The sequence below is a fragment of the Oxyura jamaicensis genome, chromosome Z, assembly GCF_011077185.1.
Source record: "Oxyura jamaicensis isolate SHBP4307 breed ruddy duck chromosome Z, BPBGC_Ojam_1.0, whole genome shotgun sequence".
In the NCBI taxonomy this organism is placed as follows: Eukaryota; Metazoa; Chordata; class Aves; order Anseriformes; family Anatidae; genus Oxyura; species Oxyura jamaicensis.
In genome coordinates, this window is record NC_048926.1 from 67,894,697 (window position 1) to 67,913,106 (window position 18,410).

Consider the following 18,410-nt stretch of genomic DNA (forward strand, 5'->3'; position numbering starts at 1 on the left):
TTCCCAGGTCCAGCCACGAGCTATACCCAGATAAATACCCAGATAAGCAAGCATACACCTGCATGTGCAGACACCCACGTGTACACATGCATTTGAAACAACTATGTACGTACACATACGTAAGGACACTCAGATCAACATCAGGCACACTTGGTGCTCAGCCTGTTTTTCTCTTTGGCTGAGCAGGATGCAGATCTGTTAGTGGGGATATATACATATTTGTGTGGGTGTACACATGCATGTATATGTGGGAATACATATATTACATACATATGGGTATACACACACGTGTGTGCGTTTAGATATCTGTGTACATGCATATATGCACACATACACACAAACTCCAGGTCTCCCAGTGGACCCCCAGACTCTCCTGTAGCTTCTCTAGCGGTCAGCCTGGTTGTTCTGGTCCCTCCAGTAGTCATCATCTCCAGGTGCCTCATCCACAGAAAAACATGCGCACATGGCTCCCAGGTCACTCACCGTGCAGGCATGTAAGTCCAGCTAGAGATTTGCTGGTGCTTGCACACCCACTGTCAGTCCAGTTTTTGGCACTGTGGACATGTGGGTCACAGCGACCTGCAGTCCCACTGCAGTTGCTATATTCAGAGACCCATATGTACACATGCAGAAGAGTGTAACACACCCAGCAAAAGTTAGAAACAGCCCTTAATGAGAAGATAGGACAGTATGTGCTGATCAGGTGCAGGGTGTGAAGTGCACCAACCTGCAACCTCCATGTATGACCACCCCTTTTATGTTCTTATCCCTCTATTTTCACATACCTATTCCTCCCCATGTCACCTTTGGTTCTTAATATTCCCCTAAATACCCCATAACAGCTCTTGTACAATCCCAAAGTGCTATTCCCATGCATCCCATAAAGATCTCCACACCCCTAAGCAGTGACCTCCTTGGTCAGTGAGGTGACACCCACATTGCTTCCCCTGCAGACTGACCTGGTGGGTGCCACTCCTGGCCTGTGGGACTGATGTCCTTGTATCAGGGCAACACAGGGCTTCTCTGACAAAGTTATTGGGGCTCACCCGCCTGCCATTGTGCTTCTGTGCTCCTCTGTGTGTAGGGAGTCATAACCTATCAAGTTAAACATCACAGAGGCATGGGAGTTGTGTGCCGGGCATCTTCTACCTGTTTCTAGAAAATACATGATAGTAGTTCTGTAATGTGGATCAAGAGTTAGCCATTCATTAGCCTCTGTGTGTTGATTCTGTATTTGCCATAGCTTTAGGGATGTTGCCATGTTTTCCTTCAGGAGTGTCTGAACTGAATTATGTTCTGCAATGCTGTAGTTTTTTCTTAATTCCAGCTCTCCACATTTTACAGATACCTGTTTTTCAAAAACTTTGGAAATAAGTCTAAACAGATTGAATAGCACTGGCCTGTAAAGGCATGCTTTTTCCTTAGGCAAGAAACCAGTAAGAAAGGGTGCAAAGTCTTTAGATTAATACTAGAAGAAAATTTTGAATTGGCGGCCTTCATTCCTCTTTGTTTCTTAGCTCTTGTAGTAGGATTGTTGAGTAAAAAGTTAGAAGACATAAATACTAGATTTCAGAACTTAAATACATTAAGTCAGGTGTGAAACTTAGCCTACTGAGATACCGAAGCCAAAAGCATAAAAGGACCATAAAAACAAGCCTACACTTTGAGGTGATAGGTTTAACAGATGTAGAGATTTGCTGAAAAAACTTGTGAGCAGGTTTGAAAAAGGACTGTAAGTCCTTTGTGCCTGGGAGCATGAGCCAGCTTCCAGGAGCTTGTCTACACAGTGAACAATTAACTTGAGGAGAACTGAATGTTACAGGAGTAGTAAGAGAAACATTATGTGGATGCTCTTATTACTGTAGTTAATTGTATTGCTTGGGGAAAGAGTTCAGCCCAAAGTCCATTTTCAAACTAAAGTAGTTGTGTCAGTCATTCTGTGAACATATAACTGATAAAACTGCTCTGTATTGACAGATCTTGGGTAGCTGGGATAGGGGAAGGGATTAAAAGTGCTTCTCAAAGGTGAATTTCAGAAGTGTGCATTGTCTGTCCTTTCTGAGGTGGGATGTTGAATTTGCTTTCAACCAGCACAGATCACTCTTGGTTTCCTGGAAACAGAATTCATTGGTCTCAGCTAAGAGGCAACCACAAATGTGTTCTGTCAGGCCTGGGAAGCCAAAAGGGCAAATGTAAAAATCACAATCACAGCATATCCCAGGTTGGATCATCTGGGTCATCAAGTAAAAATCATTCCTCTTATTTCATAGCAATGTGAAGACATAGTGGATAAATAAAACCAACAAGCTTGACTTGTTGTGTACATGCAACAAATGAATCCCCGAGGAGCTATCTCAGTAATTCCTGAAATAAAATAAAAATGAGTCATTGCAGGCTCTTACTTGAGTGTCGATATTCAGGGATCTAGGAACGTGAACAGACATCAGATTCTACCCTAATTGCTTGCCAGTAATCAAAAAAAGATGAGGACAGTTGGCTACTGTATAGTGAGGCCCAGGGAGCTTTTATTTACTTGAAAGCTTATCCATCACAGGTAGTGCTTGATGGCTGTTGTCTCTAAATGTCCTACACTTCTTTCCTCAAGATTATGTTCAGTGGGACTTCAGGAGGTATTCATTAAGTTGAATTACAGTCATGCTGATGTCATGCTAAAATCCTTTTTCCCCAGGATAGTTTCCTTAACCTGCATTTAAAGATATTTTGAACTAGTGTCCTGAAAGCTGGAAAAGGTTGTATGTTTCCCTTCCTTGGCTGAATTGCTTTTGACTACTTGGAAAATAAAAATAAGTATTCTGAAAAATCATATGCTACATTTGTTCTGTTTCACTTTTCCCATGCAGTGCATAGCCTCATTTCTTCTCAACCCTCTTTGTCTGCCTTTTCTGACACTTGTTAGAGGCTACTGCTGTTCTCACTTATCAATGAATTATGTGTTGTATTTTCTTTTTCTAAATTGTCTATCGCTGATATCCCATCTCCCACTTTCCTTCCTTCTCCATAACATTTGCTCCCTAGTGTTGCTGACTGTTTGGCTTGGTTCGGTTCCCTCTCAGTCATCTTGTCTCTCTCTTGCTCAATGCATCCCTTTTCCTCTCACACTTGATGTCTCATGCTAATAGGTGGTCTAAACATTTCCTACTCTAGATGCATTTTTCAGGGAAGTCAAGAACCTTTTCTTAACCTACTTATTGTAAATGTAATTTTACAATGTAAAAACGTTTTCTGGTAAACATCTTTAAGAGGGATGATTGAAACATCTTCTCTGAGGTTTTCTGGCATTGTTGCCAGAAGGGTATGGAGATGTATTAGCTAATATTATTAGCCAGTGTTAATTTATTCCATGTCTTCAGAGAATAAGACGAGGCTTAGCAGATTAATAATTTAACCACAGATATCTAAGAATGACATGGAGATTTATGGTTTTTTTGAGAGTTTTTTCCTGTGATTTTGCATTCTCTCTGCTTTAATATCTTGCTAGTCTTGGGTATAGTTTCCCCATAGCAGCCCACTGGAAATGTGTGTGTAAATGCATTTCAGTAGGTGTATCGAGGGCTCAGGGTACTTTCTGGCTGCACATGTGTTGTTGCCCAGGGATGCAACCCACTTGGCAATGTGAAGATGAAGGGCATACTCCTGACCTGGGAGTCTCTCTGCCATCTGGATGGCTTTCAGCACCCTCTGACTGCGTGTGAACCATCTGCTCCAGTGAGTGCACATCCTCCGCAGGAGAAAAGAGGAGAGAAAGCTGAGCTGAGAGGCACCCATCAAGAGAAAACCCTCTCTACAGGAGGTTTCAAAGGAAACTGACTCAGGGAATAGGGGGCTACAGTACTGTCAGCAAACATGTTTTTCACAGCATGTCTGTCCACAGCCCATGTTCTGCTAGCTAATGCTCTGCTGAATTGGCTTACTGCAGAGGTTTGGGGGCCTATGTTCCTTGAGTCTTTCCCCTTCAATTCTGGAGAAGTGAGATATAATGTTCTTTCATTGGGTATACCTAAGTTACTGGCTTAATGCTTGCTTATGTCTTGTCCCAGATCTGCTAACAGTGTGGAGGAAACCTTCACTGTAATTCTGCAGGCAAGAATACATCATTTTCAGGAAAGAGCAAAGACAGCATATGTGGCATGTATGGGTTTTTCCTCTGAAGATGCATAGCTGAACTTACTGCATACAGATAACTATGCAGGTCACATGTTCCTCTAGAAGGTGGTTTAAATGGGTTTGGAGCCCTAAATCTAGAGTGGGAAACAGGTAAAACCAGAAAAGGTTTTGTTACATACAGCAGATGCTTGCTGAAGTTCTAAAATTCTCCCTGGAGGGGATGGGTGAACCAGCATGGCTGCCAGCATAGTTCTGTGCTCCAAAACTGTCTTGGAACTAGCAATATCTGACCTGATCATGAAAACCTCTTCAGGGCAACAATAAACCTGTAAATGGCTCTCCTGGAATAGGAGAATCCAGAGGAAGTAAGACTTTGGGACTTCCACAAGAGTCTTCTAAAGACTAATAAAAGCAAAGAAAATACACAATTCTTACCTGTTTTACTGCTGCCTTGAAGGCTGTGGTAATAATGAAATAAAGCAAAATCTGCCAGTCCAGAGTGCTGTAATTTGAAGTAGCTCTGATTATAAAAGGAGAGCAGAAGGCCTGTGAATAGCACAAGTTTTCTTTGGAAGGATTGTTCTCTGTAAGCAGCATAGCTAGAATCTATTTCTTTTACGGTTAAACTCCAACATAATGTTTGATGTAGGCCTCTCTTTTTCTTGAACAGCAAAAACTCTGTCAACTTTGTTTCATCCTCCCTGCTACAAGCCACACACAAACCTTTTCAGAAGCAGTGTCCCATATATGGGGATTATTTAGGTCAAAGTACATGAATCATGAAATGCTGTGTATCTTTTTCCCAGGAAATTTGGCATCTTAGCCTCTTAAGTCGTTTCATGGTTTGGTAACTTATGTCTGTAGTTAACCTTTTTGTAGTTGCCTTCACCTTGAAAAGTGTAATTGTGAAGAGCAGGTTCTTTTTTTTTCAACTCAGAGTCCTGTGATGAGTGTACTGGTTTTGGCTGGGATGGAGATAATTTTATATTTTCCACAGTGAATGGCTCTGAGGTACTAAGCTGCCTACTGGGGCTAACCCATAAGAATAAGAAAAAAATAATAATGTTTTTTCAAGGGAAGTCCCGATGTTGTGTAGTCTGGCACAATAGGAAAAGATAAAAGTTCTAAGGGAGAGGCATGCTGAAGTGAAATATCAATATTTGTAAAACAGGCAATAACTCCTTGAAATAGCAAAATTTGATGTATGCATCTATTGCATATTACCAAAACTTATGTGCTGTAAAACATGAGAGGTAGACCTCACTTTTATAACTTGATCATTCTCTAATATTCAAAAACTGGAGCAGGAGAGAGAAAGAGCTTTAACTTTAGAAGTTATTCTAGATGAGCTTCTTTTCAGAGGTTAGTTCAACAGATTAGACTGACAGAAGACACACCTTAACTTTCATGTTGCGGATGCGCACTTGAATTAGTCAGGAAGTGTTTTTCCAGGTGACTAGCCGTGGTCAAATAACTGGCTGTTTAGGTTTCTGTTAGTCTGTTCGCAGAAGCTCAGGCGCAAGAAAGCCAACTTTCATCAAGTTGTAGTACAAGGGACTCCACTAAGGATGGCAGTGACAAAAGAAGTTGAATATGACTTTTCACTTCATAAGTTGAAGTTGCTTTGTGTGATAGGTAACAGCATTACCTTATGGAAAGCAAGACTGAGCAGCATAGTGTATGTTTGGCTAAGGCATGTACTTGAAATCCACATTCTTCTTTGCAAAATGGTTTGAGTCAATCCAACCCTATGAAACATTTGTCTGATCTTAAGTGGAGAGCTCATAAAAAATCTTCAGATAAAATTGCTAAGGATTCTTTCAGGACAGCTAGCATCTAACAAGCAGTCTACTAAGGCAGTTCGCATAAAAACAAGTACTAAAATTTGGATGAATGTTTTTATTCTCAGATGTTTGTCTATCCTCTGGATTGCTAGAGAAAACAGTAGAGATCTTGATAATGTTATGAAAGTTTGTACTCGGAACATTGGTTGTGCTTCAGTAACATGTGTTTGCTGTCTTTTCTCAAATCATATTGGCCCAAGAGAAGGTCACCCAGGACACAATGTCTTTTGGTTACAATTTGTCCATGCTACAGTCACCATGGAGATCTCTCTGACAGAAATCTATTCCTAAAATAAGTTCTTTTTTTCTGACAGTAATCCAGCAGGGTTTAAAGGAGAGGATCACATTTTTACTATTAAAAAGTTGTGAACGTCTGTTACTGTCTCAGTGTGATGGCAATAGACTGTCAAGGATAGTTTGGAAGTGTGAGTTGATCATACTTAAATGTGCCTCATATTGAAGCTTAAAAAAAAATCAGTGAAGAGGTTAAACGCTATCTATCCCCCATATCACTGGTAGGGTACTCCATTGTACAGGCCTGCAGCTGGATTTCATGCTTCTGTAGATATCCCATTGAGACCACTAATACAGCCAGCTTTCAGTCCTCCTCTCTCTCCACTTCCTAGTCTGTACTTCATCCATTTGTCTAAGAGGTTATGGGAAGCAGTGTTAAAAGCCTTGCTAAAGTCAATAAAAACAATATCCAGTACTTGCTTCTCATTTACCCAGTCAGCTGTATCATCACAGAAAGCTATCAGCCTGGTTAAGCATGATTTCCCATCATAAATCTGTGCTGACTACTTGCACTCCTTAACATGTTCTAAAATTGCTTCTGACATTACTTGTTCCATCACCTTTCTGGGAATCAAGGTCAAGCTGACCATCCTGTGGTTCCTCACAACCTCTTTCCTCAAGATCTCTTTCAGTCCTCAAGAACCTCCCATGAATCTCCTTGTTCTCCTTGTTCTTTGACAGGTAGTCTAGAGTGGCCTTGAAACAACAGCCAGCTCTCTCAGCATTGTGTCAGACCCATGGAATTCTGGCCAGTTTTTTTAGGTGTTCCCTAACATAAACCTCCTCCACTAAGGCTAAGGCTTCCTTGCCCTGGATTTTCCCACAGGTCCTAGGAGCCTTGGGGTGGCTGATGGCCAGTCTTACCAGTGAAAACCAAGACAAAGAAGGCAGTCAGAAGACAGTCACTAAATCCTCTACAGGCCCACATTTTCTCCAGTCATCCTTTACCTGATGATTTTTTCTTGTTTTACATGTTCTTCACTAGATCTATCTCCATATGGGCTTTGGTTTTCCTACCATATCCCTGTATGGACAGTCTCTAAATTCATTCCAACACAATTCTTCATCTCTTGTGTGCTTTCTTTTCACAGCTGGGTTTTGTCAGGAGTTCCTCATTAATCCATGCATGCTTTCTGCCACCTTTGCTAATTTTTCCTATTTGTAGGAACAGAAAGCTTGAGGTCAGAGGAAGTGATCCTTGAAAACTGGTTATCCCTCCTGGACCACTCTTCTCTCCAGGACTGTATCCCATGGGATTTTTCTAAACCGATTCCTGTGCAAGCCAAAGTCCGCTCTCCTGAAGTTCTTCATTATAGTACTTCCATTTGCTTTTTTCCCCTCCTTTCATGATCCTGAACTCTACCATCTTTTGGTCATTGTAGCCAAGGCTGTCCACAGCCTTTATATAACCAAGCATTTCTTCCTGATTTATAAGCATCTGGTCTAGCAAAACATCTCCTCACATAAGATCATTGCTTGTCTCAGGAAGGTATCATTACCCTCTGTGAGGAGCAGCACCTGTTAACCTGAGGCTTCTTGCAGGTGCTTGAAGGTGTTGCTACTTCATCTCCTACTTCTTCCTGACCACAGGCTTTGACAACTACCACGTCACCCACACATTGGCTGGCCCACTGCTCCTAACTGCTCTTCCTGGGATGGATCACTTTCAGCCCTGCCCTGTTTTAGGGTCTTAATATAAAATATTTCTTGTTCATGTGCAGTTTATCATAGTTTGATAAGTTCTTGTTTTCACATCATTGGTACGTTTCAGGTTTTGCCTGTCAGTAATGCCATAGGTTATTTTTAGCATTTTATTCCCTTGTTTCCATGTCACAGTGACTTTTAAGTTAAGCACAAATGATCAAAATGATTCTCTTAAGTTAGAATGAGTTCAGATGCAAAAGAGATTGGGTAGATTAGTTCATTTGCAGCAAAGCAAAGCAGTCCTCACGTTCCTCTTTTCTGAGAGGCTTAGTTATTTCAGGAATCACAGAATCACAGAATCACAGAATTTCTAGGTTGGAAGAGACCTCAAGATCATCAAGTCCAACCTCTGACCTAACACTAACAGTCCCCACTAAACCATGTAGAGCCTAAGCTCTACAAGGAAAGGTCATAAAATTTCCTTAGAAGGTGCAATTGTACACTGCTTGTAACTGGTCATGAAACAACACAAAGAGTTCCCTGAAATGGTGCAATCACCCATTTGTTGCAGGTGCAGTCTTTCAAATAGCCTCCCCTTTCAGTGTTTTCTGTATATCAAATTTAACCCTCATTCTGTGTGGAAATTAAGAGTATGTATCTATCACATGAAGGAATAATTGTCAGCATTCATCTTGCATGTATTCAAGAAGGATAAATTAGTGTTTGCAGTTAGAGGAACAGGGGACAATTACATATTGTTTCCCAGCACAACTGGTTTGTTCAGCATCAATTAGCAATCTGTGGTGCAGGCAATAACCATCTCACAAAAATCCTTTGATTAAAAAGCTAATGTAGTGCTCTGAGATCAATTTGTGTTATATACTTTCCACTTTATAGCAGTGTTTGTTGAATAAATTTCTTGTGATGTTTATCGACGTGTGTGTTGCTTTCCTGCCCCACTGTCCCTAAATGGATTAAAGGAAGAGGCAGCCAGACAGAGGCTCCCAGAGCCAGGAAGAGAGGCTGGGTGGCTGTGTGCCCTTGCAGCAGGCTTGTATGTGCTCTGAACTGTGGTCTCAGCTTGTGATGGACCTCAAATGTTGTGCAATGACATGAACAAAGAGCGAAGTGCTATACCAAAGTACTGCCCAAATCTCCCCAGAGAGTGGGGGATTGCTCCTGGAGCAGTACCACCCATTCTTCTCCCGTTAGTGGACAAGGGCTGCTGCTGAAACACTCATTGATCTCTTTTGTCCCAGTAAAGGCTGAGTTCAGAGTGCAATGGGAGACTGTAGTGGTTATTGCTTTGCTGTGCAATTAGATCATTATATTGCCTAATGAGAACATCCTTGCTCATTTACTGTGCCATGCCTAGTGGAATTGTTAATGAAGAAAGACTATGATAAATGGAAAAACCTAAACAGAGAGAACTTTAAAGTCTAGCTGTTGCATTTCAAAATAACTGGAAATAAAATTAACAAAAATGAAGGTAGCAGGATTTTTTTTCTTTGAGGATGAGGGTCTTGTTTAAAAAATGCTGCCTTCTAACATAATTGTGGATGAAGCTTTAATTCTGCAGAGTGTCTCCTTGGGAAGTGACAATAAACATTGAAACAGGAATAGGTGCATTAGACACATCATATCTGAGTTCCAGGTGGCTCTAGAAGGGCAAAAGGGTGTCATTGAAGTGCCCTTTCAAAGCACTTACTTGCTGCAGCATTTCCTAAGAGTGCTGTCACTGCAGCGCTCAGGTAGCCAACAACATGCTTCTTTCTGCCTGAGATTCTAGCAAGCTTTCTCCAGGTCTAAATGCCAATACTATTTGAGAGCAAGAGGTTTTCAGTACCTTCTGCTGTACTACGCAATATTTCCAAACTGAAAGTGAAAGATGAAACTGGACTCCAGCATGCAATGTACACCTCCCTTACAACAAGCATTAACAGGCAGCCTGATTAACCAGTTGTCTGTATATTACAGCTGGTCTGTGTGGTTTTCTGTTAAGCCTTCAAGCATTTTAAGTCTGCAAATCATCAGCTCCTACCCATTTTATCACTTTATCATGACTGCAGGATTGTTTATGAGCTGTTTATTACAGCTTTATTATGAGATTACACACTGTAACAGCAAAGTGTTGTTCTTAATGTGCTGCAGCTGCTTTCTTCTAGCTTTTCTACTGTTCCTTAATTTTATCCTGTTGCCTGGACCAGCTATTTTAAAGACTTTCTTCAGAAAGATACTCTCAGAACGTGCACTGCTTTGTGAGCTGTTCCTTAAGGTGATGGCTTGGTTTTAGTTGTTGAACTGTTCAGTAATAAAGGCAGTCTTGAATGGTGAGGATGAAGAAGTGAAGTAAAGAAGTAAACACTATAGTCTCATAACAAAACCCTGCATAAAGCTATGATTACTTAAAATAATCTTCTTTGTTTCCTCCATGAATGTACACCTGTTTTAAAGAAACAATGACAAAACAAAAAGGTTCAGCCTCAAGGCTTGTTATGAAGAAACAAATCAGTGGGTTAAAAATAGGTTTTTAATAGTTTCATTGTACGCTTCCTGATCAGGTAGCTTTATGATTTGAGGGGTGTGTTATTGAAATACAATAATTGTTTTCATTCAGGTAAACAAACATTAAAGATATTTGATGGGAATGATGCAGTGAAACGCAATCAATTTCGACTGATTTCAGTTCCAAGGATTGCAAAAAATGAAGAAGTTGTGGTAAGATACCTGGTGAAGGTCAATGTTACAGTGTCGTAAAGGGGCAAATAATTATATATTGCAATAGTCAAAAGCTTATTTGTACAAATGTAACTGAACAACAACAAAATCTGTAAGTGGTATAAAATATTTTAATGTAATTTGACTTCGTGTAGTGCTCTTATTTTAGAATATCTGTAGATATTGTGGTTTAGATATATGTAGCTTATGGGGCCCACAGTATGTGCAGCAGAAAATGATATGTTCAGCAGTCATTCTCTTTCCTGGTGTGACACTGAAATCTGATTTTACTGATGTGAGCAGTACTGGATAACCAGCTCCTTAGATCTCATTCCTCTTCTGTAGTTTGAAGTCCTCATTAGTAGTTTGAAGTTCATACTGGATAGCCACCACTACTACACTGCAATTAATCAGCTTTGAAGACTGAAGCATGCTGCACTTACCTCCATTTGATTGTGAAAGTAATGAATTATTGATTACATAATGGCCACTCTTCTAGCTTTTTCAGCACTTCATCTTGGGTGGAAACATGACTCAATCCGAAACTGCATGTTCTGTACAGATTTTGATTTACTGGGCTGGGCATAACTGGGTAGAGACCCCATGTTGTGCAGAATGAAGCCCAGAGGGAGTATGGGGAGGTGCACAGTAGGATGGTGAGGACTCCAAGTCAGTAAAGAACTTGGCACACGAGTCTGGAGAATATATTAACTCAGAATTTTGATGATTTAAACTCACAGCTCATTAAGATTGTTACCTTGCCAGTGTGCTCAAAATCAGCAGGGATTTTGAAAATGGCTTTTAATGTTCTGTATGTCAGTTGTGTCCAAGGAAAAATGAATACGGTGCTGAAAAGACTTTTATTTAGGACTACTACTTGTCTTAAAAGCGTGTGTCATCAGACTGCTGCATACAATACCAGGGCAGATTAATACCACTTTTTGTAAGTGACTTGGTGGGCTGTATTCACTGCAGAGTCTGTGTGTGCAGAGTTGCTGCAGGCACGGGCCAGTAATGGACGTAATATTCCTCTGACTGCTTGCATCTCCCAAGGGCAGCACCTTAGCTTACTCTTTGCAGATGTGTGGGTTCAGGGCAGCCTTGTAGTTGAGAGGCTCACTAATTTTCAGCATCCCCTTAGTTCAAGAAGATAATGTGTTCAGAACTGGCCATAATCAAGTGTCATTTACCAATTTCCTTGTGGAGTAGATTTTGCATGCACTGTGCGTCAGTTGTATTGGTGCTGAATTTTTACTTTTGACATGAATTTAAAATGACTATCACTAGACAAAAATATAATTTTCAAATTACTATTTTCCATTGATAATTTTTTATATCTTCTTCTAAAATTTATTTTTACAACATTGTTGTTGTTTTTTCCCTACTGTTCTCTGTTTAAAACATGTTGTAAAGGTTGATTCTGTAAGTAGGGTATTTATAAGTGTCTTCGGCTATGCAGGTATTATTGGTGTCTTTTCAAGAAAATGTTAATTTATTTTTCTGTGTTGTAGGAGGCTGCTTTGAGGGCATACTACATAAATGATGACCAGCAGGAATATGAGCTGCAGACCTTTACGCAGCAGGCGCTGCTGTCTGATGACGTTATCAACAGGAATGATGCTGCAGAGGACAGCAACTCAGGCTCAGTATTCCGAGAATCCGTTCCTGAAGCTTGGATCATCAGAGCCAAACCAAAGGATGAAGAAGTGATCAGAATTTATCCTGCCTGGCTGAAGTGAGTGCTTTCATCCTCTCTTACAAGGTTATCCTACTTAGCTACATTTGTCCTCTGTAGTTTAGCTTAGTGTGTTTCAGTCATTAAAATTTCACAAGTGTAACAAAGAATGTGTTTTTTTTCTTTTGTACTAGAGGATACTTTTGTTTACTTTTCTGAATGAGCAATACGCATATTATTCATTTCAGCATGTGGAAACCTGCTCACAGGTTTCTTAACATGCACACAACACGTGCAACTTGTGCAGTTCTATTACTGTACATTTGGCCAAAAAGATGCAACTGTATTTTAACTGTATATGTAAATAAATGATGACAGATACATGTCAACTGAAAGCTTGACATTCTTGGAAGAATTATTAAATAGGAAGAATTTAGTGCAACTTCTGATGTGAGAGTAGAAGTAAAATGAAAGGAAAAAAAAATCTGTTCTGTTTACCACTAAGAGAATATACATTTTAAGCATACTTAGCAGTCAAAACAAGACTGTCTGATGACCTATTCATTTCTTTAAAGCTGTGGGATAAAATATAAACACTTGGTCTTTTACTAATGTAACTACATTGCCAAACTTTACCAAAGACCTGGTTTTAGTTGTGTGTATAGTAAGAAGCTCAGTTTTAATGACCAATTTCTTGAGAACTTGTCTTGTGTCTGGTTCTTTGTCTGGTGTGGCTAATACTGAATTTGCCATTAGACCCAGTGAGCATGTTTCTTCAGATAATAAAAATTTCTTCCTAACTGACAGTAAATTTTCCATTTAGATAAAAAAGAGTTAGGTCAAATGATTGTCAAAAAAGAAAAAAAAAAGTATTTCTCTTTTCTGTCTAGGGTGGGAATGGCATACATTTCTCTACGAGTAAATAAGGAAAGCACTACACAGAGTATGATCAAAGAAGTGCTCCCATTACTTGGAAGGCAGGTAAACACAAGATAATACGCATGTCCACATGCTACCTGAGTGACCCTGAAGTGGGATGTGCATGTTTTCTTCTGCAGAAAAAATACTAGCTGTCCATTTGATGTTAATATTGAGATTGCGAATTCCTGATAGTCGTTTGTGACTGCTATAAAACTTTCTGTGGTCTTGTTGGTGGACCTAGTTGCTCTGTACTGAAAGTTACCTTCAGCCTTTCTGGATCAAGCAAATTTACTTGTAAGAGCACAGTGATTTTTAGTATGCAGTGTATTTTTTCTGGTTGTATGTGTCTTGAAATACTTGAAACACGGTTATAGATAAATATATTGGTTATGTTGTTGGGAAACTTCATCAATGGCTTTTAGGACATTCACACTTGTCTATGCAAAGAAAGAATTGAGACTGAATGGCATCTGCGCTCCTTCCAGCTGTGTTGGAAAACAATTAGATACATCTTGTAATCTTGTAGATACACATTTTCTGTGGAATATGATCTCTTTTTAGTCTTCCTGTCTGTCATATAGCTGGTGCCAAGATAGCATGACTTTTAGGAAACATGTTAGTAGAATTTTTAAGTGTGCCAAGGCACTGGCAGTCTGAATCAGACACACAGCTGTGGAGGTTTAAATCTGTAGTGCGTGCATTTTGTTCAGGAGTTTGAGTTTGTGAGTAGACAATTGGTCAGCTGTTTCCTTCCAGGGAACAGCCATGCTCACAGAGGGCAACCACCTTCTTCTGCAGTTACTTACAGGGCACTTTGAAGCATGCATGTGGCTAACTGTTTGGAGCAGGTAACTGTGGTCTTCATGTATACACTGTAGTGAATGCAGCTTGTTTTGCATCGTGGGATGGTTCTAGGATTTGGTTTCAGCCCTTTTTTTCAAGTACTATGGAGCTTTTAACAAAACTTTGAAATTTTTGTCTGAAACCTTGTCTCATCTGAAAAAAAAGAAACCGTTGAACAAGAAAGCTAGGTACCCTGTTTGGAAAAGGTCTTCATATCCCTGTATTTGGAAAGCTATTTTGCAGTTGTGAGAGACTTAATTTCTTGGACCTCTTACAGTTACTCTAATACTGACAGTTTTTAAAGGACTTCCTCCTTTGGCTGTATGAACATGCACATATAGGAAATCTCTTTTTTAATATTCAGAATTTATCTATTCTAAAGATCCTCTAAATAGTTCTCATCAAATTCCAGGTAAAGCAAATGTTGGCAGTTGACACCTTTAAAACCATGCTTGCTTTTAACATCCATGCAAAGCAAGGTCATTTTTCCTTTGAATCTCAAGGCCTAAAATTAAGATTTCCTCAGTCCTGAGCATCAGATGTTTCCAGGATTGCAGTTCTACTAGCAAGTGATTGAACTTTTGGCTTTTCTTTTCTGACTACAAGGGAATTGAATGTTCCCTGTGGTGTAGCTGTACAATTTGGAGAAGTAACAGTGGCACATGAGGAGGGTTTCCTTCCATCAGTGCTGGTAGAATGCCCCAGGAGGTGAGGCCTGGTGAGCCTTGTTCCTGGCTGATCTTCTCAAAGATCACATTCATTCCCCATCCTACATGCTGGCTGTGGAAGAACACTGTAGAAATAGCCTAGCTGAGCTGCTTGTCACTGAAGTGGGTAAAGTTAACCATGCTTTGTGGGCATCATTTCTCCACAGGGCTGCTAGGAGACCTGTGTAATTAAGAGCACAGGAGCCTGACACAACATATGGGAAGCTGAATGTGTAAAATAAAGATTATTCCTGACTTGAGAGGAGTGGGGTAGAGGAGGAACATTAGGATGGATTTTAAAATGTTTAATTTACCATGCTTTGTTTGTGCAATGGATACCATAATATCAGTGTAAACATCTGGCAAAACAGTATCTCATTTAGAAACTACATTTACATGTTCCATCTTTTGGCAGACGGAGTGCCTCCAGAATTTCAAATTGATAGAAGTGCTTATGGGCAGTAAGCAAGGTAAGTGAAGGAGCATTGACCAAAGGCATGTCTATAAGTGATCTTCTAGCACTTGTTTTGATTGTAATTTTTTTAAAAGGGTGGGAGGTCTTAAAGAGCTGTCAATAAATTCAGACTGTGCAAAGCAACTTCATGGTCTTTCTTTGAATAATGACTCTACATGGTCCTTAATGATAGACATGTGAAGAGTTGTGAATTTTCCCTAACATTATGGTATGTGTGTGTTTTTGTTGTGTTTTGTTTTGTTATTGTTGTTTTGTTTTTGTTTTTTAATTTAATTGAGCCTGATAATAACTTGCACTGTTTTCAAATATGGTTAATATTCTTTCTATCTCTAGTTCAGCGCATGGTCTTGGACAGTCAGGAACTGATTCTTAACAGACTCAAGGACATAAGAAAGGTAAACATGAAAGAGAAACATGATCCCTTTTTTATAGAAAGTTGGGAGTCCCCCTTCTTACAGAAAAAATAAGTATTTGGTTACACCCCCAGCTGGCTTATCTGTAGAGAAGCCAAGTGCTTGGACTGAAGTTTGTTTCTATTTATGATATTCTCTAGGCGTAGACGACATGATAGCTAAGTTCAGAACTATTTGGGATTTTGTTTCATAATGTCTTTTTGCCAAATGTCATGTCATTTTTTATTATTATTATTTTGGTAGACTTCAATACGTCAGATGAATCAAACAAGATTTTACGTAGTGGAAAACAGCAAGTCCATTGTACGAGTAAATTTATTTATTGGTGGCCTTCCACCTCAGCTTTCTCCTGAAGAATACACAAATATTCTCAAGGATGAATTAGCTATCAAAAGTAAGTAAACAGGTGCGCTTTGAGATCTATTCACCTGTACATAAGTAAGTGTAGTAGCATCTATAGCTTCTTATTGTTTCTTTCATAATGTTTTTTAATCTCTTTTGAAGAATCAGTCTCTCTTCTACTCTCATGGGAGCCTTTTTATTTTAGCATGTTGGTAGCTGCACAAGAGAAGTGACAGCTTATTATTCAAATGATGATGTTAAAGTACTGGAGTTATATGTGACTATACATTATTTTTAGTGGAAAAACCTTTTTAAAAGTTAACTGAGCATACCTTACACCATTCAAATTATGGCAGTACAACTTAATTCCATATGCATGAATGTTCCTTGCGTTTATTAATATCTGAACTTTTTGCATGAGCTATTGTCCATACTGTCCATGTACTCTGTCCCAGGTCACAGAGAAATAAGAGCTATGTCTGCATGCACATATGGACAAGCACTCAGCAAAAAGAATTTATTTTCCTTTTTCAAAGTGTAGTTGATTTTTCATAATACTCTTTCAACCAACGTGTTGTATAAACGGTGTCAGGAATGCGTCATCCTTTTTGTTTCAGGAAACAAAGTATTTTTCCCAATCTTTTATGTAACTTCAAGAGGAATTAAAGTAAATGCCAGGAAGGATACATAGCCACCTTTTATGAAAATCAGTTTAGCTTTTCTAACTTGCAAAGTAAACTTAGAAGAGGGAAAGTGTTAGCTGGAGGTTCTCCCTATATTTGTATAACTTTTAATATTTATTTATATTATATTTACGTAACTTTTTAAAATATTTTAAATATTTGCTCTAAATGTACCCAAGGTTTTATGTGTTTATATTTTTACCCTTTGCAGCAAATGTAGTATCTGTGAGTCATGTTTATCAAGCACAAGGTAAGCAATCCGATTTTAAGTATTGCAAGCAATGTCTGTTTTCAAAACTACAGTCTAATACTAGAGGTTCTAAGCTCAGAGTATGTGAATCTTACTGCACAGGCAAAAAGCCATTTAGATAAAACATAACCCAATATATTTATGAAGAGCAGGTGATTAGTGTTACCTTATTAATAAAAAGTTGGCATCATGCCACCTATACAAGAAAGTGGTGATAATCTGTCAGAGAAATGAGGTTTGAAATTGCACTTCGGCTGAATAGTGCTAATAACGCAGAACTCTTAAAAGCCCTTCAAATGCTGTCTCCTCATTTTGACTCTGAAACACAAAAATTTGGTGCTGCTCTTGAACTTGGTGGGATTGTTTTGTGGTCACTGTTTCTAGCACAATACTGAGCTGGGGTTCAGTGGCTGGAAATCCGAAGAAAATCAGTATACTCATCTCTGCATTCCTCCTTTGAATCTTCTGACTCGTTTTTGAGCTGTTGCTTTGCTTTTGCTGTATGAGTGATATTTCACTGAGGGCAGAGAAGCTATACGGCTGCTGAGAGTCACCAAAGCAGAGTCTCTGTAAAGGATTAATGCAGCGGACAGGTGTGGGTCTGCATTTGGTACAGATTACAAAGAAATGCCTGAGATTTCTCTTGTATACGTTTGGGTGTCCTGTTTCCCTTCCCACCCCCATCTTCCAATACTGGACCTAAACTGACTTAAAGATCTTAAAATGATTCTCAGATCAGTTCTATGTATTTAGTAATTCATGTTGAGATATTGTCAGTGAATTGAACTACTAAATTTTTAATAATGAGATAGAAAATGAAATTTGATAGCTTTGTCACTTGTAAACCTTGAGAACAGCCTGTTAGGTATGATAAAGTGTATGAAAACAGATGGTATTTCTGAAGTCCAAAGGAAGTCTTTAAATCTGTGTTAGTTTTCTGTTGAAGTTCATTATGTACTTGAGACTTTTAACAAAAATCTGGGGTATGTTTGACCCCAATCTGGGCTATGCCAGACCCAGTACAGTTTGGGGTATGAAGAAAGGCTTAAAAACAAAGCAAAATGCCCAATTCACTGATAACCAGCAACCACGAGTGTTGTAGAGTAACAACTGAAAGATATCTTAAGTAAATGTTTGCTGTGATTCAATATTGTTGATTTCCTATTAATTACAAAATATAAAAAATCATTCTAACGCATCTTTACAGGTGCTGTTGTACTCGAAATTTCATGTTTTTCTGAAGCTGAAAGAATATATATGCTAGTTAAAGATACAACTGTCAATGACAAGCCTCTGAATGCTGTGGTGATTCCTGAAGTTACGGTAAGAGATGAGGTTGAACTTAAAATTGCATCTAAAAGAAAAAACACTACCATCAACCTTTTTCTCTTTCTCTTTCTCTTTCTCTTTCTCTTTCTCTTTCTCTTTCTCTTTCTCTTTCTCTTTCTCTTTCTCTTTCTCTTTCTCTTTCTCTTT

At 39.2% G+C, this 18,410-nt stretch overlaps 1 protein-coding gene across 4 annotated transcripts in view; it reads left to right on the top strand.

Annotated features, from left to right (window-relative positions):
* Nucleotides 1-18,410, top strand: part of DGKQ (diacylglycerol kinase theta) — a 94,041-nt gene that overhangs the window by 44,618 nt on the left and 31,013 nt on the right. For all 4 annotated transcript variants that reach the window (XM_035309223.1, XM_035309225.1, XM_035309226.1 and 1 more), the window contains 8 exons: nt 10,525-10,625; nt 12,137-12,360; nt 13,191-13,281; nt 15,187-15,241; nt 15,580-15,641; nt 15,903-16,053; nt 16,896-16,934; nt 18,142-18,257. In XM_035309223.1, the coding sequence (XP_035165114.1) occupies nt 10,525-10,625; nt 12,137-12,360; nt 13,191-13,281; nt 15,187-15,241; nt 15,580-15,641; nt 15,903-16,053; nt 16,896-16,934; nt 18,142-18,257 (839 nt within the window). The remainder of the gene's footprint in view (nt 1-10,524; nt 10,626-12,136; nt 12,361-13,190; nt 13,282-15,186; nt 15,242-15,579; nt 15,642-15,902; nt 16,054-16,895; nt 16,935-18,141; nt 18,258-18,410) is intronic.